This window comes from Bos grunniens, chromosome 5, assembly GCF_055505025.1.
Source record: "Bos grunniens cultivar Pamir isolate PY7600 chromosome 5, Bosgru_T2T1.0, whole genome shotgun sequence".
In the NCBI taxonomy this organism is placed as follows: Eukaryota; Metazoa; Chordata; class Mammalia; order Artiodactyla; family Bovidae; genus Bos; species Bos grunniens.
The window spans coordinates 79,520,039-79,546,338 of record NC_141169.1 but is presented as its reverse complement, the minus strand read 5'-3'; the positions used below and the strand labels follow the sequence as shown (position 1 = coordinate 79,546,338).

General features: G+C 39.2%; 1 protein-coding gene across 9 annotated transcripts in view; it reads right to left on the bottom strand.

The window, feature by feature from the left end:
- DENND5B (DENN domain containing 5B) overlaps nt 1-26,300 on the bottom strand; it is a 224,053-nt gene that overhangs the window by 79,921 nt on the left and 117,832 nt on the right. For 8 of the 9 annotated variants that reach the window (XM_086401458.1, XM_086401461.1, XM_086401460.1 and 5 more), the window contains one exon: nt 3,691-3,878. The exons of the other annotated variant lie outside the window; for it this stretch is intronic. In XM_086401458.1, the coding sequence (XP_086257584.1) occupies nt 3,691-3,878 (188 nt within the window). The remainder of the gene's footprint in view (nt 1-3,690; nt 3,879-26,300) is intronic. 9 annotated transcript variants of the gene reach the window in all.

The following is a 26,300-nucleotide window of genomic DNA, read 5'->3' as shown; positions in this document are numbered from 1 at the left end:
GAATGGCTGCGATCCAAAAGTCTACAAATAATAAGTGCTGGAGAGGGTGTGGAGAAAAGGGAACCCTCTTACACTGTTGGTGGGAATGCAAACTAGTACAGCCACTATGGAGAACAGTGTGGAGATTCCTTAAAAAACTGGAAATAGAACTGCCTTATGATCCAGCAATCCCACTGCTGGGCATACACACTGAGGAAACCAGAAGGGAAAGAGACACGTGTACCCCAATGTTCGTCACAGCACTGTTTATAATAGCCAGGACATGGAAGCAACCTAGATGTCCATCAGCAGATGAATGGATAAGAAAGCTGTGGTACATATACACAACGGAGTATTACTCAGCCATTAAAAAGAATACATTTGAATCAGTTCTAATGAGGTGGATGAAACTGAAGCCTATTATACAGAGTGAAGTAAGCCAGAAGGAAAAACACCAATACAGTATACTAACGCATATATATGGAATTTAGAAAGATGGTAACAATAACCCTGGGTACGAGACAGCAAAAGAGACACTGATGTATAGAACAGTCTTATGGACTCTGTGGGAGAGGGAGAGGGTGGGAAGATTTGGGAGAATGGCATTGAAACATGTAAAATATCATGTATGAAACGAGATGCCAGTCCAGGTTCGATGCACGATACTGGATGCTTGGGGCTGGTGCACTGGGATGACCCAGAGGGATGCTGTGGGGAGGGAGGAGGGAGGAGGGTTCACGATGGGGAGCACGTGTATATCTGTGGAAGATTCATTTTGATATTTGGCAAAACTAATACAATTATGTAAAGTTCAAAAATAAAATAAAATTAAAAAAAAAATCTAAAAAAAAAATTAAAAAACTCAAGAATGAAAAATATACTCAACATCTCAATCCAATGTTGTTTTAGGACTAAATACTTCTATAACTTCACTAATAAACCTGCCAGAAGCCTTCATGATATGTAATTACTACCAATTAAAAACAACAAACATTCCTTCAAAAGGGGACAAAGGATTGAAGCTTAATGATCTCTTTTCCCAGGAAGCCTGTCCCAATACTAAAGGCATTTTGATTTCCTTTGAATACATTCTTTGATCTTTCATTCCTCTAATATTTTTTAGCCTCTGCTATTGATATTTGTAAATGTCTTATTCTGGAAAACAGAACACCTCTTAAAGGTGACTTTTTTCCTCTAGATGTCTCCCAGGATATCACACACTAGTAGGGTATGAGACAACTGTTTGCTGAATGAATGAATAAGGCTCAAGGAGATTGTCATTTTATGGAACCTTAAAAATGGAGCCGATAGGATAAAGTATCCAAAAGCGTGAGGCCAGGGCAGCTCTCTCCATGTTTGCTAAGAGTTCAGCTTTCTCAATGGCTGAAGTTAAGCTGGCATAAGTGTATGTCAGGAAAATTTAACAGTTTCATAGAATTTTAGGGCAAGATATGACAACAAAACAACAAGACAACAAGAAAGTAGCAAAAGCAAGATATTAACAAAAAGAAAATAGCAAAAGCAATGCTATTTCAGCTTTTCTCTTGCTTTTCATCTACTATTCATTGTAAAGATGGTAGAAAGTGAGGTACCAGTCTATACAACTAATTCTCAGTGCTACATCCTTGCACCATCACTTTCCTATACCCCATCAAAAACAACACATTGCTTATTGTATGTAATTATTGTTTCTGTATGTAATACAGAAACAGCTACCTGTGCCTATCATTTTGGAATCATAGGGCTAGTGAGTGCATAGTTAATTATAAGCCTATGTAGTTACATTAGTTAGCTAACAACTAAAGTCATATCTTCTTAAAATAATCATTTTGTAAACTTATTTTCACAACTATTCTAAGAAACCCTCTCACTATTTTTAGCTATTATTTTATTTTGCAGTTTTTAGGGAAAGGGGAATATTACTAGCCACTCTTAAACAATGATTATTTTTATAACCACTTCCTCCTCCAAATTATGTGTGTGGATTATTTCATCTCATTGTAAAACAACAGCAGAGCAAAGTGATATGCCATTAGCCTTTTCTTCTAAGTCAGTAATGCACACATGTATACTTTCTATACAGAAGCACTACTATTTTCACAGCTGATTCAGGTTATTGAATATTATTCTACTCTATGAATAGATAAGTATGTATACTTATTAAAGTACTGATTTAGTAAATGAAAAATCAGAAAATCACAGATATTACTATAACAGCTTTCAGAGTATTTAAGTATGTTCATTTTTAGAGTCAGAGGATACACATAGACACATACACACAGAGGATACACATAGACACAGAGAAACAGAAAGATTTCCTAATAACACATCAAGCTGGCATTTAAAATTCTATAAAAGTAAATAAATAAATAAAAACTTCTCAACAATTATTACTCATGCAAAAATGGAAATGTAATATGTGTCTAAACAAATATAATTTAATTAACATACAAATAGACCAGATACTCAACAAGAAACTAAAACATATCACAGTTTAAATATTTAAACCAAACTGTATTTGGTTAGTCTATTTCTTTTTCCTTGAAAATTTAAAGGGCTTACGTCTTTGAACCAACAAAACACTTACATTAATTTAATAAAAGAGAAAGTGAGAGTTCAGTTATAAGAAAAAAGAGGTATCCGAGAAAGAAGCAGAAAGCATGCACAAGCTCAAAAGGAGCAAGACAGTTTGCATGTGTATTCTATATGACCTGAACCGGCTACTTTCCCCTGAACAAAAATGTTCATTTTGGTAAGAAAACATTCATTACAATAAAGCAAGCAATGGATGATTACAGGAATCATTTCTGGGTATAACAGCTGTGGCTTAATGTGTTATTTTAAATTCACTTATTAAAATGAGAATCTCTATGGGAAATAAGAGCAAATAAAGTGAAGCACAGCATGAAAAATTTTACTGAGAAAGGTGCTAATTAAATTGCTAATAATATAATGTAATTAACCATTTTATGTTTTTTAATAGGCCATGGCTCTCTCATCAATATTTCAATTCAAAGGCTTTACATTTCAATTCTGAGTACTATCAAAACAGCTAAAAATTAGATTCAAAATGCTTTCAAAAATTCCTGTTTATTTTCTTTTGAAACAACAATGGGAAATATAACACACAGAAAGTAATCTTAAGGTGGCCTAAAAGCTAAGGGTTAGAATTTTTATCTCACCCAGCTAGCTAAGCTGACATTCAGAAAAAGTTGATAACTGGTCTTATGTCTGAAAACAAAGACTAAATATTTAATATTTCCATGACCCTTAGTTTGCAGAAAGATGTTACTTTTCATTTGACAGAGGTCAAGAATCAAATTCACTTCAATTAATACAATACTTTTGAAGGATTTTAAAACTGCTCTGTACCACTTAAAAACAAAATTTAAAACATGAATAAAGAAATAAAATATTATTAGAATAATAAAGCAACAAGATAATACTACTATCACTCCATCTTCACAAATTTACAGCTGTGAAAATTTGCCACTGTTCTGTTTTGAACCATGTTTCATTATTGACTATGTCTTATAATAGCCATTAGAAGTCAGGATCTGAATTCTATGGCCAAATGTCTGCCCTAGACCTACTGGGAAGATTCAGAATAGCCAGAGACGCCGTTTGGACAAAGACAATGTTATCTAACAAAAGTGGCCCTGACCTAAATTAACAAAGAGCAAATGCTGCATCATTCATTTAAAGTTTTACCTCTTGAGGAAGTTCTAGCTTAGAACGGTCAGTTCCTTCTTTTGACTGAAGGCCCATCAGATAAGGGACAGGAGCATCAAGAAAGTGTAGCAGAGAAGCAGGGAGGATGGGCACATAAACATGCTGCCACTGAAATGGGAACAGAAGTGTGGTGATGCCTTCAGCCACAGTCATCAGGCGCTGATAATCTGTACAGAACAACAAGAACAGAAACGGAGGGCAAGATTCCAAGTCAAAACATGATCACTGCATTCAGCTTAAAAACATCAATTTCCAGAAAAATTCTTGTGCTAAAATCCTAAAGTGCTAACATTCTTGTGCTACATTCTTGAGCTAAAATGCTTCTTCATGACCACACAGAAAAGAAGTCAGTTCTATCCCACCATAATCAAAGAGCTGAAAGGTTTCACTTGAATGATTTTCAGGGGTGTATGAGTAGGTGGGAAACATCATCAAACTTTTGTTTATGAAAACACTGGTATGTGAACTGACATTCCTTTAAAATGCAAAGCAAACAAGAACTAATAAAATTGTTCTTGACATTTCTTCCATTGAAAATGTGTAAGAATACTGCTGCTGCTGCTGCTGCTGCTAGGTCGCTTCAGTCGTGTCCGACTCTGTGCGACCCCATAGACGGCAGCCCACCAGGCTCCCCCATCCCTGGGGTTCTCCAGGCAAGAACACTGGAGTGGGTTGCCATTTCCTTCTCCAAGAATACTGCTATTGATCCCTTTTTATATACACGTATTATCTAAGCAATCCTCAATTCAGAGGCTCTTTTTTTCTTGTATAAATGATCATGGCTATAGCCTATAGTTGTCCTGATTATATTTATTTTAGCCTTCATTTCGGGGATACACACAGTCTACACTTCCTAAGTTAACCTCCAACTGAAATTCAGAGACAAAATGGAAAGTTACTGGAAAATTAAAGGTTGCTTTTCTTATTGTTTTAGCTCATGTAAACCATGAGCTAATTTATCAAAACTAAAAACTGTCCACAATATTAAAATGCCTCTTTCCTCCTCACAGTTTTACTGAAATATAACTAACATATAATATTATATTAGTGTTAGGTATATAACATGATAATTTGATATATGCATAAACAGGAAAATATATTACCACAATAAGTTCAGCTAATATTCACTAACTCACATAGTTACAAATGAAGTACCCTCTAAAACCACTCTGCCATGGATGCTATACATACATATGTCTACTGTTGTTTGTTGTTTAGCTGCTAAGTCTTGTCGGATTCTTTTATGACCGACCCCATGGACTGTAGCCCATCAGGCTGATCTATCCATGGGATTTCCCAGGCAAGAATACTGAAGTGGGTTGCCATTTCCTTCTCCAGGGGGTCTTCACAACCCAGAGATAGAACCTGCATTTCCAGCAATTGGCAGGAGCCACCAGTGGTACAGACATATGTCTATAATCCCTATTTAAACCTTTGGAGGCACACATGTCATAACTTAATTTACAAAGGTAATATTGTGCATACAACACATACGTGAACTACCTAGGGCAGCACCCTATAATCAGTTAATGTTTCTGCAGCAAACTATATGAGTGTCCGAGTATACCCAAAGAATCTAAACAGGGTCACGCTGGTTCAGATCTAATTTTACTAATAAATGAGTTACCAAAAAATGTTTGGTCTTCAGAATGGATATTGTAGAATTGTAATAATTCTCTCACAGAATTCACTGTGCACAAATACAGTAAAATCTGAGGGAGCAGGCTTTGGGGGAGACTTTTTTAAAAAGTTAAGGGAAATGAGCCGATGCTACTTGGTTCATATCAACTCAAAGAACACCCAAAACACACAAGCAAGATGTTTTCCATTAAAATTTTTCTTGTGTTGTTTTATAATCTGTAAATGACTACTTTTAATAGTCTACAATAGGATTTTGGTCATGAATTATCATCTACCCACAGCCTACATGTATTTAAAAATTCCCTCATCTGATTCATTATTAAGTGTTAGGTGAAAACCTGCTTAGCAGAGCACTTCTAAAAAATATATACCAGGCAGCTTGAAGAAAGAGGGTGCTTCATATTTCGTGGGTTGCACAGTGACCTTGCTTGTAGTGGATGGTCCCGTGGGGCTGCTTATACTCAACAGAACAGCATGGTTCAGCTGTGAGCATCCCATCAGTCTGTGGTAACAGGAAGGCTGAGCTGTGAGAGCTACATCAGTTCCTGGGTTTCAGGGTTTTTAAAATTTCTTTCTCAATTATATGCCAGACACAGGTGAAATGTTCAGGGTTTTAAGCAGTCAGATTGTGTGCCAGTTATCTACTGATCTATTTACTGAGCTCCAAATTCACTCTGCAGGTGGTCTATGAAAATGGACTGGCCAGTTAGCATGTTCTCTTTTACAGTGAGCACACAGTGAGGCTTTGCCAGTAGAGATAACTAGAGAGACACTGCAGGAGGAAGGGCTTCTCTTAATGGTTTTGGAGTACAGTGGATAAGGTGCAGTGTTTTGTGTGCTTTTGTTCCCACTGCATGGCTGATCAGTGGTGTGGATCTGTAAGGACGTCTGATGGTCCACTTTCCTGGCCACACACCTAGAGTGGGCAGTCTCAGTGACTAGACCCTCCTAATAAGGATAGGGCATACTCATATCTCACAGCGACTGCTCACTTGGACCTGGAAGGTTTGTTTTCTGCTTGTCTGACTGAGGATCAGTTCCAGCCCAAGCAACCCATTGGCCTCCACCATCCAATGAGCTGTAACCACACCTTCCTCAATGAAGTATGAACCTTAGCCTTGGGAAGTAGGCCTCCTTCCAAGTTGGTCCTTCCTAGGATACCCTTTAGAGTGTTCTTCATGTCTTTATAGTTACTTTCCTATTATAGCTTAATAATTCTTCACATCACATTCCTCTATTTAAGTTACTGTGTGGTTTAACCTGTCTCCTGATTGGACCAATGCTGAAAGGCAGAGGGTTTTAAGCACTCAAATCAAATCCCTAGCAGCTTGGCTACTTTATTTACTGTTAATGGGAAAATGTTTAATCTCAAAGGAAAAATAACTTCTTTAAGGAATGGCAACCAGCCATCTTAGGCTATTTTCTTGCTTTAATTATGGAAAACTTTCACATGGGGAAGTGAAAACAAATTATATGTTTTCCACCTTTCTAGCAGACATGAAAGACTGATATACATAGTTTATTTTTCCTTCGCCACAATTCTACCCACTTGTTACGTGTGTTCCATGTCTATTCTTCTATCTAGTTCTGCTTTCTCAAGGACAATATAAATACCACATGCTTTTTAATAATGCAGTTACTTAGCAGAAACAAGGCAATTTTTTAACTGAATCAAGAAATAAAAGTTAGTTTTCTCCTCTAAACATTTTTTTTAATTAAATAACTTGGGAAAATTATTTTTTCTTTGATACTCAACATGATGAATGTGTAGTAAGTTTCCATATTTAAGATATATCTCAGCTTCATAATTTGGTCCTTTCTTGCCTCATTTCTCACCACCACATATGTAGCCAAATCATATGCTAGCAATTCAGTTCTGAACATGACAGGTCCCTGTGCCTCTGTAATCCTTTCCCTCTGCCCAGGATGTCTCTTTCCCTTGCAGCACCTGGCTAAGTTCCACTTTTTCTTTAGGCAGTGGTTCCTTTGGAAAGCATTCCCTAAATACTTTTTATTGGCACTACAGTCCCTTCCACATGCTTCCACAGTATCCCACCTCTATTTTCATCACAGTAATTATTCCTCCCAATAAAACTATCAAAATTCTATTATAATTATCTATTTATGTGTCTCTCCTCTCTTCCCTGCTAACCATCATTTGCTAGAGCACCAATAACTATATTTTTAATCTCAGAGTTTCCAGCACTTGGAACCTGGCCTACTACATTGTGAATAGTCAACAAATGTACACTGAGGAATTATTATGTGAACATCTAAGGCATGTAAAATGAAATAAAACTATCGGACATTATGCTTGACCATGTTTTACAATAAAACACAGTCAAAAACTTGCCTACCAGTGGCAAAGGCACAGACCCTGAAATGGCCTGGCCTCTGCTATCTCATCCCTGGGATTTGGCAACTGTCTGCCAGCATCACTGTGGAGAATAAGGTCTGCCCTATGGGGACAGTCAAATAGCTTGAGGCTGGAACTGAGATTGGGAGCACAGGACCCAGGCTACAGCCTTAGGAGATGGCTGAGTGACACAGGTCAGGTCCAGTGCTGGCTGGTGGTGCAACAGCCCATGGAAAGGCCGCTCTTACTGGGGTTTACATATTACGAAGCACTGCCAATAGAGGTGTGAAGATGGTGGTGTCCAGCATACCTTTGGTGAACATCCTGATGAAAGCTGGAAGATTACACATGTACTAACCCAGGGCAGTGACTAGTTACTGACTGAGCCAGACTGGCTTTGAGGCCTTGGACCTGACTAGTTCACAAAGATATCTCAAAAGGCAGATTACAAATTCAAATGAGCATTTTAAAAATTACCCTCAATGATGGCTGAAGAGTGAGCTATATTTTGCTTATCAGATTGACAAAGATTAAAAAAGAAAAGCACAGCAAAAATGTGGAGGAAAGAGTATTCTCATACATTGTCTTATAAAGGCGGCATAAATTGCTAGACCTCCGTACTCGGCAATATTTTTCAAAAGCTTAAAAATAAACAGATCATCTGACCCAGAAAATCTAGTTAATTTATCACATAAATAAACAAAAACATATGTACATGGATGCTTAAAGTGTATAAAATGTTATTTGTAACAGTAAACTATTCACAATATCCTAAGTAACTAACAAAAGGGTTAGATTTATGGCCACTTATATAATGAAATATTAAAGCTATTAAGAGCATATCTATATTATTACCATGGAAAACCAAAATGTGTTTGACAGCAGTAGGAAGCAGCTAGGTACTAAAAACTTGCTGAAATTCCCCTTAGGGAATTTGGGTACTTTGGGTACATATACCCAGAGAACCAGTTAGAACTGGAAATGGAACAACAGACTGGTTCCAAATAGGAAAAGGAGTACATCAAGGCTGTGTATTGTCATCCTGCTTATTTAACTTATATACAGAGTACATCATGAGAAACGCTGGGCTAGAAGAAACATAAGCTGGAATCAAGATTGCCGGGAGAAATATCAATAACCTCAGATATGCAGATGACACCACCCTTATGGCAGAAAGTGAAAGGAACTAAAAAGCCTCCTGATGAAAGTCAAAGAGGAGAGTGAAAAGCTGGCTTAAAGCTCAACATTCAGATGGCATCTGGTCCCATCACTTCATGGGAAATAGATGGGGAAACAGTGGAAACAGTGTCAGACTTTATTTTTCTGGGCTCCAAAATCACTGCAGATGGTGACTGCAGCCATGAAATTAAAAGATGCTTACTCCTTGGAAGGAAGGTTATGACCAACCTAGATAGCATATTGAAAAGCAGAGACATTACTTTGCCAACAAAGGTCCGTCTAGTCAACGCTATGGTTTTTTCAGTGGTCATGTATGGATGTGAGAGTTGGACTGTGAAGAAGGCTGAGCGCTGAAGAATTGATGCTTTTGAACTGTGGTGTTAGAGAAGACTCTTGAGAGTCCCTTGGACTGCAAGGAGATCCAACCAGTCCATCCTAAAGGAGATCATTCCTGGGTGTTCATTGGAAGGACTGGCGCTGAGGCTGGAACTCTTATACTTTGGCCACCTCATGCAAAGAGCTGACTCACTGGAAAAGACCCTGATGCTGGGAGGGATTGGGGGCAGGAGGAGAAGGGGACGACAGAGGATGAGATGGCTAGATGGTATCACCGACTCAATGCACATGAGTCTGGGTGAACTCTGGGAGTTGGTGATGGACAGGGTGGCCTGGCGTGCTGTGATTCATGGGGTTGCAAAGAGTCGGAGTCAGACACGACTGAGTGACTGAACTGAACTGAACCCAAAGAACTGAAGGGAGAGTGCTGAAGATATAGTCAAATGTCTATGTTTATAGTACCATTATTCACAGTAGCCAAGGTGGAAACAAAATGGGTGAATGGATAAACAAAATGTGGTATATACATATAACGGAATGCTTTTTTGCTTTTCTTTTTAAAAAAAATTTATACAATGGAATGTTATTCAGCCTTAAGAAGGAAGGAAATCCTGGCATATGCTACAATGTGGATGAACCTTAAGGACATTATGCTAAGTGAAATAAGCGAGTCACAGAAAAACAAATATTGTATAATTCCACTTAGATGAGGTACTTAAAGCAGTCAATTCATAGAAACAAATGAAGAATGGTGGTTGTCAGGAAGGGACTAAGAGGACTAGGAAATGGGGAGTTACTGTTGAATGGGTATAGAGCTTCAGTTTTGCAAGATGAAAAACCTCTGGAGACTGGTTGCAAAATAATCTAAATATACTTAGTGCAATGTGAATATACTGAATTTTTCACTAAGCAGTAGTTACGATGGTAAATTCATACATCTTTTTTTTCTTACTACAATTTTAAAAACTTACTGAATCTAATCTATATGGAAATAATCTGGGAAGTGGAATCCCCCCCAAAATGGATCTATAAGAATAAATAATTTGAATCTGACTTGAAAATGATTTTTTATTTGATATGAGATCACTTTTTAAAGTATATATAGGTTTCAAAGACAAATAGGCTTGCAAAATAGGTAATGAAATATATATTCAATGAAATTGTTTCCTATATTAAAGGTCTTGTTTAATTCATAATTTTAAATGTACTTTGTATAAATATCTTTATTCATAAAAATATAATTTTCTAACACTCATGAGGATCTGTGAATAGTATCTTTTATTGCTTCAACAATGGTTAAAACAAAAATGAAATATTTACACGCATACTGTGTAAATTATTTAATGTAGGTTATTGGTAATTGCTGGTAAAAGAGAAAAAAGATCTGCATTATTTCCCTTTTTATGTTACTAACAGTTATATCATACCTAGCATTTGTTATATTCTGTAATAACTGTCACAGTCTGTTCATTTTTAGTTCAGTGATCTGTTTTAAACATTTTTATTTATGACAGTGTTATGGACTAGGGCTCCAAAACTAATCTATAAAATGGTAAATGAAATAACAATTAAACACCCAGTACATGACCATATGAATTTACAAAAAAATATAAAGGAAGTCACTGAAGGCCGGGAACAAAATGGGAGCGAGAGATCAGTGTGGTAAAGCTGAAATGTCTGGCTGTCTTTGGAGTGTTTACTGAACTAAGGTGGCCTAGAGCGTCAGTATTACTTTTGTGCATGCTGAGGGATAAAGTTCAAGAAGGGCTAGAATTAAAATGGTAGATCCTCTTGCAAAAAAGTCAGATCTAAAAAGGGCAAAAAACTCAGGGAAAGGAGACCAAGAAAGGAAAAACTGAAACAAAAATGATTACAACAAAGTCTGTATTGCCAACGAAAGTTGTCTGCTCTGGACCTGGCCCTGGCCCAGGCCCAGGGAGGAAGGTAGAAAAAAGCCTTCCTGCAAACTCCTATCTACTGTCTAGTTTTCAAAGGTGTTTAGGGCTGTCATGCTATTTGTAAGGCCCAAAGAAAGACTCATAGTGAAAACTATAACTTAAAGTAAACTAATCTGTGTTGCCAGTGAATTCAGGTACTAAACCCTCCCTGAAGGAATAAATCCTCAATCCTCAACTCATGAGATACTGAATTTATGTGAAAAAGAATATACGATGTGTATGTTTAATGTATTTAAGGAAATTAAGGGAAAAATTAGGAGTAAAACTATTTATAGGACCACTGAAATTAAAATGTCAAAGGAAGGGTTAACTATGGATTAAACATGGGCAAAAGGAGAATAAGGTGAGAGATAAATTAATCAGAATACAGCAAAGAGACAGACAGAAAAAGAGGTCGAAAGATATGGAAGACTAAGCAAGACAGAGTAACACATTTAATTAAAGTTTCAAGACGATAAAAAAAGAAAAAAGACATATGGAAGTAAAATTCAGAAAGAAAACTGAGAATTTTCCAAAACTGGTGAGAAATATTAATCCTAGATTTCAGGAAACACAATGAATCACACCAGGACAAATAAAGAAACCCTCATCTAGATAAATCACAGTAAAAATATGGGACACCAAGGACAAACAGAAAATCATATATAGAGCCAGAATGAAAAAAGATTTCTGGCCAAGGAATGACAATGAGAGTGACTGTAATAAATGACTTCTCATTCAAATGAGAATGGAACGGTTTCAAGAAGATATTGGAATATAATGTGCTAAGAGGGAGAGGAAAACAAACCTTTCAGTACAGAATTTAATATCTAATGAAACCATCTTTCAAAAACAAGGACAAATTTAAAACACTGTTAGATGAACAAAATCTAATAGAGAACGTCACCTCACTTAAGGAACTTGTAAGGATAAACTTTAGGAATAAGGAGACTAATCCCAGAAGAAATATTTAAGATACAAAATGGAATGTGAATTTTCAACAAAGAGCAATTATGAGTAAGTTTAAGCAAAATCAAGTATAGCAAATAAATATATCTAACTTGCTGCTGCTGTTGCTAAGTCGCGTCAGTCATGTCCGACTCTGTGCAACCCCATAAACGGCAGCCCACCAGGCTCCCCCATCCCTGGGATTCTCCAGGCAAGAACACTGGAGTGGGTTGCCATTTCCTTCTCCAATGCAGGAAAGTGAAAAGTGAAAGTGAAGTCGCTCAGTCGTGTCCGACTCCTAGCAACCCCATGGACTGCAGCGCACCAGGCTCCTCCGTCCATGGGATTTTCCAGGCAAGAGTACTGGACTGGGGTGCCATTGCCTTCTCCCATATCTAACTTGAGGGATTATTAAAATTTTGAACAACTATAATAAGTAAGCCATGATGGGGGTGGCTGAAGTCAAAGCATTTTTAGAGTATCTGTATTTTAAAGATTCTTATTAACATAATACTGAGTATTCACATTAAAATCTCAAAGCTTATCATTAATAAAGGGAAACAAAGCAAATCACATCTACAATAATTAAATTTAAAAAATGAATGAGAAAAATCTTTCAATTATTTCAAAAGAAGGCAAAAAAGAAAAAAGGATAAAGGCAAATGGTTAAAATAAGTAAAAATTTTAAAATCATTAGAATTTAAATAATGAAAATACCAGATACTAAGACTTCATGGCAAATAGATGGGGAAACATGGCAACAGTGACAGACTTTATTTTTTGGGGCTTCAAAATCACTGCAGACAGTGACTGCAGCCATGAAATTAAAAGACGCTTGCTCCTTGGAAGAAAAGCCATGACCAAGCTAGACAGCATATTAAAAAGCACAGACATTACTTTGCCAACAAAGGTCTGTCTAGTCAAAGTTATGGTTTTTCCAGTAGTCATGTATGGATGTGAGAGTTGGACTATAAAGAAAGCTGAGCACTGAAGAATTGATGCTTTTGAACTGTGGTGTTGGAGAAGACTCTTGAGAGTCCCTTGGACTGCAGAGAAGATCCAACCAGTCCATTCTAAAGGAAATCAGTCCTAAATATTCACTGGAAGGACTGATGCTGAAGCTGAAACTCCAATACTTTGACCACCTGATGCGAAGAACTGACTCATTTGAAAAGACCCTGATGCTGGGAAAGATTGAAGGCGGGAGGAGAAGGGGACGACAGAGGATGAGATGGTTGGATGGCATCAACGACTCAATGGACATGAGTTTGAGTAAACTTTGGGAGTTCGTGATGGACAGGGAGGCCTGGCGTGCTGTAGTCCATGGAGTTGCAAGGAGTCAGACACAACTGAGTGACTGAACTGAACTGAATTGAAGACTTGTAGGGTACAACTAAAACAGCACTCAAACGCTTAAGATGCTAATATTTGGGGGTGGGGTGGGCCCAATGCAAATAAAAAACAAATCCATAAATTAATAAAATACAAAATAAAGATACAACAGAAAATACAAACAAAGGTAAACGTTCTTTATAAAGAGTAGTAAAACTGGCACACTTTATGAGAAAATAATCAAGAGAAAAAAGAGAGCAGGCACAAATAAATAACATTAGGGATGAAAAGGGGAACAAAACTACAGACAGCAGAGATTAAGATGATAAGGAAATATAATTAAGACTTTATGTCAATAAACTGAAAGGTAAGAGAATTTTTCCTAGATAAAACAGAAATAAACAAAAATTGATTCAAGAAGGAATAGAGGGAGCTTCTAGGTTGGCGAACACATTGAGGTGGGGGAGGAGGCCACCCTCCAGGCACGGAAGCTATGCGTTCCTCCTCACATATGTTCTCCTATACATCTCCTCCATTTGGCTGTTTCTGAGTTGTAGCCTTTGTGATAAATGGTGACAGTAAGTAAAGTGCTTCCCCGAGTTCTATGAGCTGCTCTAGTGAATTATGGAGCCTGAAAGAAGGGTCATGGGAAATCCTGAATTCACAGTTGGCTGGACAGAAATGTGGGTAACCTGATCACCCTATTTGTGGCTGGTGACTGAAGTGAGGGCAGTTCTGCAGGACCAAAACTTTAAACCTGATGTTAAATCCAGCTGGTTAGTGTCAGAAGTGAACTGAGTTGCCAGTATCACGTCTGATGGATGTCAGGAAAGGAAAAAAACTCTCATTCAGTGTCAGAAAATGTGGGAGCTAATAGAATGACTTAGGTTTGTAGAAACATGTGGTCTGGGGAGAGAAAGGATGAGGAGCAGGGCAGGATATGAGGAACTGTTGACCCCTGGGAGGCCTCATGGTTAATCACGGTATACAGCAAAAGCTGTGCTGAGATAAATTACGAAGGTAAAAGTTATCAATGGAATTTACTGATGGATCTAACTCCTGGGGAGTTGTTTCAATGGATGCATAAAGAAACCAGTAAGAAAAAAAGTGACACACGCAATTCCTTGATTGATTTAGCTAGAACAGCTAAAACAAAATTAAAAAAGACTGCAAGGTCAAATTTTGTTGCTGGGCAATCTAGCTTCAAAGCTGCCCCCAAAGGGAACAATTATCTGGGGACAAACGTCACCAAGGTTCACTGTTGGGGGTGGGAAGGGCAAAACCAAGAAACTACTGAGAACAGGGGCTTACTGTGAAGGAACTATCATTTCCTTTGTAGACTGGCACCACCAGCTTCCTGAAGAAGCTTTACTAAAGGACTAAGAAAGAAATTTAGGAGCAGTATATTCATTTTTAAATGCTGTAGAGTGGAAGGGTTGATGCAGGACCACAGCTAACTATGGGACAATCACAGATGGCTATCCATGACACAGACAACACAGTGGGTTATCCCTGAGAGAACAGCCAGCCTAGTGAACTGGATAAAAGCTACTATGTTTACACAAAGAACAGGGACTGCCTGACTCCCTCTAAAAATGTGAAGTAGAACACCCCAGATGAATTCACCCCGTAAGCGGCTTCGCTTTCACTTTTCACTTTCATGCATTGGAAGAAGGAAATGGCAACCCACTCCAGTTCTTGCCTGGAGAATCCCAGGGGTGGAGGAGCCTGGTGGGCTGCTGTCTATGGGGTCGCAGAGTCGGACCTGACTGAAGCGACTTAGCGGCAGCAGAAGAGGAGTGGAAAAAGAGGAAAAAGAAAGAAAGGCATCACAGGACTCATCCCGGAAGGATGGAACTCTGTGGATGGTTATTAAGAAATGGGATGAATAAAATGGGCATTGATGGGGTTGAAACAAAGGTCTTTTTAAAAATATATATTTTTATTTATTTACTTGGCTCCTTGGGCCTTTGTTGCAGCACTCAGGTTTACTAAACCCATGTGGGATCTGAGCTCTTCCATCAGGGATCAAAATCATGTCCCCTGCATTGCAAAGTAGATCCCTAACCACTGGACCAGAGACTGGGTGGATCAAAGGGATCCTGCTGCTGCTGCTGCTGCTGCTAAGTTGCTTCAGTCATGTCCGACTCTGTGCGACCCCATAGACGGCAGCCCACCAGGCTCCCCCGTCCCTGGGATTCTCCAGGCAAGAACACTGGAGTGGGTTGCCATTTCCTTCTCCAATGCAGGAAAGTGAAAAGTCAAAGTGAAGTTGCTCAGTCGTGTCCGACTCTTAGCAACCTCATGGACTGCAGCCCACCAGGCTCCTCCGTCCACGGGATTTTCCAGGCAAGAGTACTGGAGTGGGGTGCCATTGCCTTCTCCGGGGACCCTGATAGTACCCTTATATAAAACGGCGTTAAACTAGTTGAGTCTATCTACCCCAGTTTGGACAAATTTAAGACACAGGGAAAGCAATGATTATAATGAGAAACTGTACAGGATAACAGGCAGATTATTTGAGATGAAGACTGACAAGAAGGACCGAAGTCTCTTGGCTCAAACCCCCTGCTGGCTAAAATGATCAGGGAAGAGAAGTTTCTGGGACTCCTTTACTTAGATGGGACCACATGGACTATGATACCAAAATCTTCTGGTGAAGTCTTAACACAGGCTACAATTAGATTGAGAGAATATGAAAAAAGTTAAGGTTGATTGGATTAAGGTGAAAGTCTGGGTGAAAACTGAATCTTTCAACAGGCTTTGTTGTTGTTGTTCAGTCTCTAAGCTGTGTCCAACTCTCTGCCACCCCATGGACTGCAACACGCCAGGCTTCCCTGTCCTTCACTATCTCCCAGAGTTAGTTCAAACTCATGTCCATTGAGTCAGTGATGCCATTCAACCATCTCATTCTCTGTTGCCCTCTTCTCTGCTTGCCCTCAATCTTTTCCAGAATCAGGGCCTTTTCCAGTGAGTCAGCTCTTCACATCAGGTGGCCAAAGTATTGGAGCTTCAGCTTTGGCACTGGTCCTTCCAAGGAATTTTCAGGGTTGATTTCCTTAAGATTAACTGCTTTGATCTGCTTGCAGTCCAAGAGACTCTCAAGAGTCTTCTCCAGCAGCAGAATCTAAAAGCATCAATTCTTCTGTACTCAGCTTTCTTTATGGTTCAACTCTCACATCTATACATGACTACTGGAAAAACTATATGGACCTTTGTCGGCAAAGTGATGTCTCTTCATTTTATATGTTGTCTAGGCTGGTCATAGCTTTTCTCTCAAGGAGCAAGAGTCTTTGAATTTCATGGCTGCAGTCACCATCCACAGTGATTTTGGAGCCCAAGGAAATAAAGTCTGTCATTGTTTCCACTTTTCATCCATCTTATTTGCCATAAAGTGATGGGACTGGATACTATGATCTTTGCTTTTTGAATGTTGAGTTTGAAGCCAGCTTTTTCACTCTTTTTCACCTTCATCAAGAGGCTCTTTAGTTCCTCTTCACTTTCTGCCATTAGAGTGGTATCATCTGTGTATCTAAGGTTGTTGATATTTCTCCCATCAATCTTGATTCCAGCTTGTGAGTCATCCAGCCCAGAATTTCGCATGATGTACTCTGCATAGAAATGCAATAAGCAGGGTGGCCATATACAGCCTCGATGTACTCCTTTCCCAATTTTGAACCAGTCTGTTGTTCCATGTCTGGTTCTACCTACTGCTTCTTAATCTGCATACACATTTCTCAGGAGGCAGTAAGACGGTATTTCCATCTCTTGAAGAATTTTCCACAGTTTGCTGTGATCCACACAGTGAAAGGCTTTAGCATAGTCAATGAAGCAGATGTTTTTCATGAATTCTCTTGCCTTTTCTATGATCCAGCAGTTGTCAGCAATTTGATCTCTGGTTCCTCTGCCTTTTCTAAATCCAACTTGTACATCTGGAAGTTCTCCATTCATGGACTGCTGAAGTCAAGCTTAAAGGATTTTGAGCATAATCTTGGTAGTATATGAAATGAGTGCAGCTGTATAGTAATTTGAACATTCTTTGGCATTGCCTTTCTTTGGGACTGGAATGAAAACTGATCTTTTCCAGTGCTGTGGCCACTGCTGAGTTTTCTAAATTTGCTGGCATATTGAGTGCAGCACTTTAAAGGCATCCTCCTTTAGGATTTGAAATAGCTCAACTGGAATTCCATCCCCTTCACTAGCTTTGTTCATAGTGATACTTTCTAAGGCCCACCTGACTTCACACTCCAGGACGTCTGGCTCTATGTGAGTGACCACACCATCATGGTTATCTGGGTCATTAAGACCTTTTTTGTACAGTTCTGTGTATACGTGCCACCTCTTCTTAACATCTTCTTCTTCTGTTAGGTCCTTGCCATTTCTACCCTTTTTTTGTGTCCATCTTTCCATGAAATGTTCCCTTGGTATCTCTAATTTTCTTGAAAATATCTCTATTTTTCCCCATTGTATTGTTTTCCTTTATTTCTCTGCATTGTTCACTTAAGAAGCCTTTCTTATCTTTCTTTGCTAGTCTCTGGAATTCTGCATTCAGTTGGGTATATCTTTCCCTTTCTATTTGCCTTCTGCTTCTCTTCTTTTCTCAGCTATTTGTAAGACCTCCTCAACAACCACTTTGACTTTTTGCATTTCTTTTTCTTGGGGATGGTTTCGATCACTACCTCTTGCACAATGTTATGAACCTCTGTCCATAGTTCTTCAGGCACTCTGTTTACCAAGTCTAATTCCTTGAATCTATTCATTACCTCCACTGTATAATCATAAGGGATTTGACTTAGGTCATATCTGAATGGCCTAGGCTTTCCTGTTGGCTCAGACAGTGGAATCTGCCTACAATGCAGGAGATCCAGGTTTGATCCCTGGGTTGGGAAGACCCCCTGGAGAAGGGAATGGCAACCCACTCCAGTATTCTTTTTTTTTTTTTTTTTAATCCCATATGTTTTGGGGGCTTCCCTGCTATCTCAGATGGTAAAGAATCTGCCTGCAATGCAGCAGATCTGGGTTTGATTCCCAGATCGGGAAGATCTAGTGAAAAAGCGAATGGCAACCCATTCCAGTATTCTTGCCTGGAGAATCCCATGAACAGGAGAGCCTGGTGGGCTACAGTCCATGGTGTCTTATGCCCATGAGGTCACACAGAGTTGGACATGACTGAACAACTAACACTTTCACATTCACTGAATGGCCTAGTGGTTTTCACTACTTTCTTCAATTTGAGCCTGAAGTTTGAATTAAGGAGCTGGTGATCTGAGCCACAGTCAGCTCCAGGGCTTGTTTTTGTTCACTGTGTAGAGCATCTCCATCTTCGGCTGCAAAGAATATAATCAATCTGATTTCAGTATGGACCATCTGGTGAAGCCCATGTGTAGAGTCATCCACAGGCTTACTTCAGTGGTTTATAGGAATAGATACTATGTCTAAATGGGATAAATACTATCTATAGATACTAAAGATAGACACTATACTAAAGATACTATGGCTTCCCCCAACATAAAACAGATGGCATGTCAACTGCCCTCCAAGCAATATTAATTGGACATCATGCTAAATGAGAACAAGACTGCCTGAGCCCATACAGTGTTGCAGACAAGAAGCTGGAGCCTGGAGACAAGCTCTGTACAGCAGCTCTATAGAGAACACAGACTGGCACTTATGGCAAAAGCCTGTGATTGACTCCCCGTGACAAAAAACAACTGAGATTCTGGACTGGAGAACTTCCATTTGAGAGGCAATCACTAGCCTGCTACTGCACATTAGTCTAAATTGCCCCTATAAACTGAAAGACAAAATGATACTGAAACCCTATATAATCATGGTGTCTCGGGTGATCAGAAAAGCACTCTAATGAGGAAGACAATGCACACAAGAGTTTATATAGAATCTTGTTAGGAGGAAAATAGGAGGAGGAGATACAACCAAGAGCTTTTTTTCCCAGAGAACTGACTCTGGAACTGAGTGAGGAGATACCAGATTATATTGTCACTTGGACAGCATAAATACTTCTCAACTGACAAGCATAGAGCTTCTTGGTTATGAGTGACAGATTCAAGGTGAATGGCCATTACTTTGATTGAAGCAGGTAAATACAAATGGGCTCAGTGGACTGACTTGCATGCTGTTTTCTTAGCAGTGATAGAAGAACTAAACAATGGTAAAAGTCCATGCGTGTGCGTGTGCTAAGTCGCTTCAGTTGTGTTCAACTCTTTGTGGCCCCATGGACTATAGCCCGGCAGGCTTCTCTGTCCATGGATTCTCCAGACAAGAATACTGGAGTGGGTTGCTATGCCCTCCTCCAGGGGATCTCCTGACCCAAGGATCAAACCTGCAGCTCCTGAGCCCCCTGCATTACAGGCGGATTCTTTACTGCTGAGCCACCTGGGAAACTCAAAAGTACATATGCTTAGGTTTTTACTGACTCATGCACAGTGGAAAACTGGACTACTAAAAGGATGTCTGTGTAAGGTGCAGCCATATGGAAATCCCTCTGGGAATCCACGGACCACATTAAATAGGACATGCTAACGCTCATCAGAAGAACCCGCTTTCAGGTTTGGGAGGTAACTGTGACCCCCAAGTGGACCTTTTGGTATACTCCCTTGAAGTGCCCACCTAGAGGACTTCAGCAATGCACAGATGGGCTGAATCTATACATAATCTTCTTATAACCTCTGAGGCACAAATTGCCAACAAGAACCATTTTGTCTGCTAACAAGAGAGAGAGAGGCTGCAGATGGCTGTGGGAAGATTCTCCAGGGGGGAAGGCCCTGCTACACATAGCCAGCAAGTAGATTACACTGGATTAATGCCAGCGGCCCTGGTGGGAGGGCTGTAAATGGGTCCCACCAGGAATAGATGCTTCAGACTGGGCTTTGCGGTCTGAAGTAGATGCAAATGCTTAAAATACTAGGAGAGGAGTGGAACAGAAGATACTCTACCAATGTGGGCTGCCAAGTTACACATTTTCAGAGTATGGGACACACATGCTTCACTGCACACAGTGTCCAACAGTGGGTAAAGAGATACCACATCAAACGGACATACGATGATGCTGTTTATCACCCTACAGTAATGGCTTAATTGAGAATTAGAACAGGCAGTTGAAACATGCGCTGTCTAAAAGGGTGAGACAGACAAAAGCATAAAGGGCTGACTTATATGCCTTTGCAAGTGTGTAATCACACTCAACTACTATACAGATACCTCTGTGCTTCCCAGGGCAATGCCCTGGGAGACATTTTCATACAACAGGATGACAGACTGAACTAAGCAGTAATAACAATGGGACCAGTAATATGCCAACACTGTCTTAACTGTTAGGATCCTTGTGCTATAAGGGATCACAGTCAAAGACCAGGGAATGGTCTGTGGTATAACAAAAATATTTGACTTTTGTCCCCAGTTGATGACAGTGACAATGATAATGATGATAATGATGACAGAGGAGTGGGAGGGAGATGGGAGAGGAGAAATCACTTCAATTCAGTTCAGTTGCTCAGTCGTGTCCAACTCTTTGCGCCCTCTGCAGCACGCCAGGCCTCCCTGTCCATTATCAACTCCCGGAGTTTACTCAAACTCATGTCCACTGAGTCAGTGATGCCATCCAACCATCTGAGTCAATTCTTTGCATCAGGTGCCAAAGTATTGGAGTTTCAGCTTCAGTATCAGTCCTTCCAGTGAATAGTCAGGGAATACTGATTCCCTGAATTCAAATTAAATATTCAAAGGAAATACCGATTTCCTTTAGGATTGACTGGTTGGCTCTCCCGGCTGTCCAAGGGACTCTCAAGAGTCTTCTCCAACACCACAGTTCAAAAGCATCAATTCTTCGGCACTCAGCTTTCTTTATAGTCCAACTCTCACATCCTACATGACTACTGGAAAAACCATAGCTTTGACTAGATGGACCTTTGTTGGCAAAGTAACATCTCTGCTTTTTAATATGCTGTCTAGCTTGGTCATAGCTTTTCTTCCAAGGAGCAAGAGTCTTTTAATTTCATGGCTGCAGTCACCATCCACAGTGATTTTGGAGCCCAAAAAGATAAAGTCTCTCACTGTTTCCATTGTTTCCCCATCTATTTGCCATGAAGTGATGGGACCAGATGCCATGATCTTAGTTTTCTGAATGTTGAGTTTTAAGCCAGCTTTTTCACTCTCTTCTTTCACTTTCATCAAGAGGCTCTTTAGTTCTTTGCTTTCTGCCATAAGGGTGGTTTCATCTGCATATCTGAGGTTACTGATATAGAAAAACCTAAATAAACCATTAAAGATACTGCACTGGTACTTAACATCTTTCCAACAAGACCAAACAGACTGACAGGTTCCCTCAAATAGTCATGGTTCAAACAATGACAATCTTAAATGAATTCTTCTTCATTTTATCTTCCAGAGCAAAATGGAATACTTTTCAACTCATTCTATGAAGCTAGAATAATCTTAATACCAAAAACCAGGTAAGACAGTACAAGAAATAAAAATAAGCCAAATCAATAAAATACATAGATGTAAAACTTCTAATCAAAATATTAGCAAGCCATATGTGAAAATCATGACCAAGGCAGGTTTGTCTCAGGAATATAAGGGCGGAATGTACATTTTTCATCTTACTAAATGATTAAAGTGAGAAAAACAAGATCATCTTACTTGATGCAGAAAGAATACTCAATAATATACAACATGGATTCATGATTTTTAAAAACTTTGAACATGCTAGAGATAAATTAAAAGTCTTTAATTTGGTACAAGATATTTACCAGAAACACCACAGCAAATGTTAAGAGTGAAGCATTAAAAGGATTCTTTATAACATCAGGAAAAAGACAGGATTCCTGCTACTATCAATTCCATTCTGCACAGTACTGAAAAGCCTAGTTAGGACTATAAGACAAGGAAAAAAAGGTGACAAAGATAGAAAGTTAAGAAATAAAACCATCATTATTTGTACCTTATCATTTACTTTGTTGTCATAAATCTTTACCTAGAGACAATAGAGAAAGCCTTTATAAATGGAGAGACATACCATTCTCATGAAAGGGAGGATAATACTCTAAATATGTTAATTGTCTCAAAACTAGATTCAATGAAACTTCAGTAAAAAAGAGGTGGTGAAGAGAACTATCGTACAAGAATCTGAGACTTACTGTAAAGCTGTAGTAATTACAACACTGTAATTTAGTACAGGGAACAAAAAACTGGCAGAATAAACTGTCTAGAAATTCATACAGGAACTTCATATACAGAAATTTACACAAGACAGAGGTGGCACTGCAGACCAGAGTAAAGAAGAATGGTTTATCTGATAACTAGCATAAAATAACTAGCTACAGATATTTCTAAAATATTAAGTTTGATTTCTTACTCACAACATAAACAAAAATTGATTTCTTACAGACTAAGGTCTTACATGCTAAACGTAACTTTAAAACATTTAGGAAAAAATGTAGACCATTTTTATGAACTCAGAATAGAGATCAGATCAGATCAGATCAGATCAGTCGCTCAGTCATGTCCGACTCTTTGCGACCCCATGAATCGCAGCACTCCAGGCTTCCCTGTCCATCACCAACTCCCGGAGTTCACTGAGACTCACGTCCATCGAGTCAGTGATGCCATCCAGCCATCTCATCCTCTGTCATCCCCTTCTCCTCCTGCCCCCAACCCCTCCCAGCATCAGAGTCTTTTCCAATGAGTCAACTCTTTGCATGAGGTGGCCAAAGTACTGCAGTTTCAGCTTTAGCATCAGTCCTTCCAAAGAAATCCCAGGGCTGATCTCCTTCAGAATGGACTGGTTGGATCTCCTTGCAGTCCAAGGGACTCTCAAGAGTCTTCTCCAACACCACAGTTCAAAAGCATCAATTCTTCAGCGCTCAGCTTTCTTCACAGTCCAACTCTCACATCCATACATGACCACAGGAAAAACCATAGCCTTGACTAGACGGACCTTTGTTGGCAAAGTAATGTCTCTGCTTTTCAATATGCTATCTACTGCTTAGTCATTTGAGTCGTGTCCGACTCTGTGCGACCACAGAGACGGCAGCCCACCAGACTTCCCTGTCCCTGAGATTCTCCAGCCAAGAACACTGGAGTGGGTTGCCATTTCCTTCCCCAATGCGTGAAAGTGAAAAGTGAAAGTGAAGTCGTTCAGTTGTGTCCAACTCTAGCGACCTCATGGACTGCAGCCTACCAGGCTCTTCCATCCATGGGATTTTCCAGGCAAAAGTACTGGAGTGGGGTGCCACTGCCTTCTAGGTTGGTCATAAATTTCCTTCTAAGGAGTACTGCTACTGCTAAGTCGCTTCAGTCATGTCCCACTCTGTGCGACCTCATAGACGGCAGCCCACCAGGCTCCCCTGTCCCTGGGATTCTCCAGGCAAGAACACTGGAGTGGGTTGCCATTTCCTTCTCCAATGCAGGAAAGTGAAAAGTGAAAGTGAAATCACTCAGTCGTGTCCAACTCTTAGTGACCCCATGGACTGCAGCCTACTAGGGTCCTCCATCCATGGGATTTTCTAGGCAAGAGTACTGGAGTAGGGTGCCATTGCCTTCTCCATCCAAGGAGTAAGCATCTTTTAATTTCAATTAAGAGTATCAATTCATCAAAAGATCCCTAAAAGAAAATTAAGAACACAAACTGGAAGGAGATATGTGTTAGTCATGTAACTGACCAAGTTTCTTGAATATGTAATAAAAATTTATTAAGAAAAATTTCTTAATATTAAGTTTTCATTTACTACAAGGTAAAACTAATAGTATAAAGATATTGGCCTAAGCTGTTAAAATTCTAATGCTTTTGGATACTGGTCAGGGGAATCCATTTTTTGCCATCAAAATATCAAATCTGCTTTTATGATTTATCAGCTCCATAATAAATAAGCTATAAAGTTTAGTTGAGCCTAACTAGCAACCTGTGTTTAGGAGGCTCCCAACTTCTTCAAGAAAATTTCAAGCAGCTTCTACTTTCTGAAAATGTTAATTCATGCCCAGCTTGCAAAGGGAGGAGAGGGAGAGGAGCACTGTGAAGGTTCACAGGCAGCCAGCCCAGCGTGGGCTGTGAGTAACTGCTTATTTCCATTGTGAAGAATCAAAGGACGTAAGCAAGGTCCAAAAGTGTCCTGAGACTTTAATTACTGGTATCAAAAGTTAGACCCTGCTGTTTAAATTCTTTTTATTCTTCCACTGTTTCTTTGAAAAGATGATCAGACTCCAATCTTCCCACTGTCTTGCTCCAAGTATTTCTAGGCCTCAAAGAAAAGTACTCTTTTCTGATTCGGGGTTCTAAAAAAGAGTCTTTACCTCTTGGATTTCTTCTCCGCTAAAATGTCTAGCCAGTTACCACTACAAAGTGACTGATTTACACACTCTTGAAACAAAAGACTGGATAGATTTATATGGGCTGTGGACAAGAATTTCAAATCAGTCTAGAAAGACATCTTCATCACTGAAATCCATCTATACTTTTATTCACTTTGGGTTTTCATAGTAATTGTTCAACATTTGCAATGTTTTAAAATTGTATGACATCAGTGAACAAGAAATGATCAGATATTATTAAAAACCCTAAATATAGTCAGGAGAAATGAAAAATGGCACCAGAGTACAGATCAACCCAACAACTTTTAATTCATTCCTTTCTTTCTCTAATGGGAGAAGTGAAGTAAAGTGAAGTAAATGTTGCTCAGTCATGTCAGACTCTTTGCAACCCCATGAACTATACAGTCCAAAAAATTCTCCAGGCCAGAATACTGGGGTGGGTAACCTTTCCCTTATCCAGGGGATCTTCCCAACCCAACAATCAAACCCAGGTCTCCCACATTGCAGGCGGATTCTTTACCAGCTGAGCCACCAGGGAAGCCCAAGAATACTGGAGAGGGTAGCCTGTTCCTTCTTCAGTGGATCTTCCCAACCCATGAATCGAACTGGGATCTCCTGCTGTTAAAATCTGCATTTACACAGATAATCTACAATTATTTAATATGGAACCTTTACAAAAGACCCTCAGAGGTGAGTTTATAATTTAAAAATAAATACTGAGACACAAGGACTTCTCCGGCGGTCCAGTAGTTAAGACTCCCAAGTTTCCACTGTAGGAGGCATGGGTTCAATCCTTGATCAGGGAATTAAGGTCCCATATGCTGGGCAGTGTGGCCAAAAAATAAAAAATAAAATAAAAATAAATAATGAGCTAGATAAGAAGAAGTTAAGTGCAGTGTCCAATACAGCTAACATGTGGGTAAGAATTCTGGAGAAAAACAGATCCAAGCCCATTCTCAGCTCTACCACATTACCCAACAGCTATGTGATCTTGGGTAGGTTACCAAGCTTCCCTGAGCATTAATTTCCCCCTTCATTAAAAGCATGAAAGTGTGAAAGTGTAGTTGCTCAGTAATGTCTGACTCTTTGCAACCCCACAAACTGTAGCCTACCAGGCTCCTCTGTCCATGGGGTTTTCCAAGCAATAGTACTGGAGTGCATTGCCATTTCCTTCTCCATTAAAAGCATGGGCAGTAATAACTCACTGTTGAGAGGATTAAGTGTTGGGAGAAAAATCAAAATGTACAAGGCATTTTAACCTAATTAAATTATAATTCCTAATACAAAGTGATTTCTGTGAATGATTAGAAAATTATAAGGTTTTTTTTGTATGACACTTTAAAAATATATATATGTAGAATTCTACAATCTCAGGATTCACTCTTCTCAGCATCAAAGATCAAGTTACAAAAAAAAAAAAACAAAACTAAACTCATTTGAGTACAATAACATGCTAATAAATATTGTCTTCTTAGTTTGAAATTGAAATAAATGTGTAGATATTAATCAACTGTAACTTTTCAACAGACTCCATA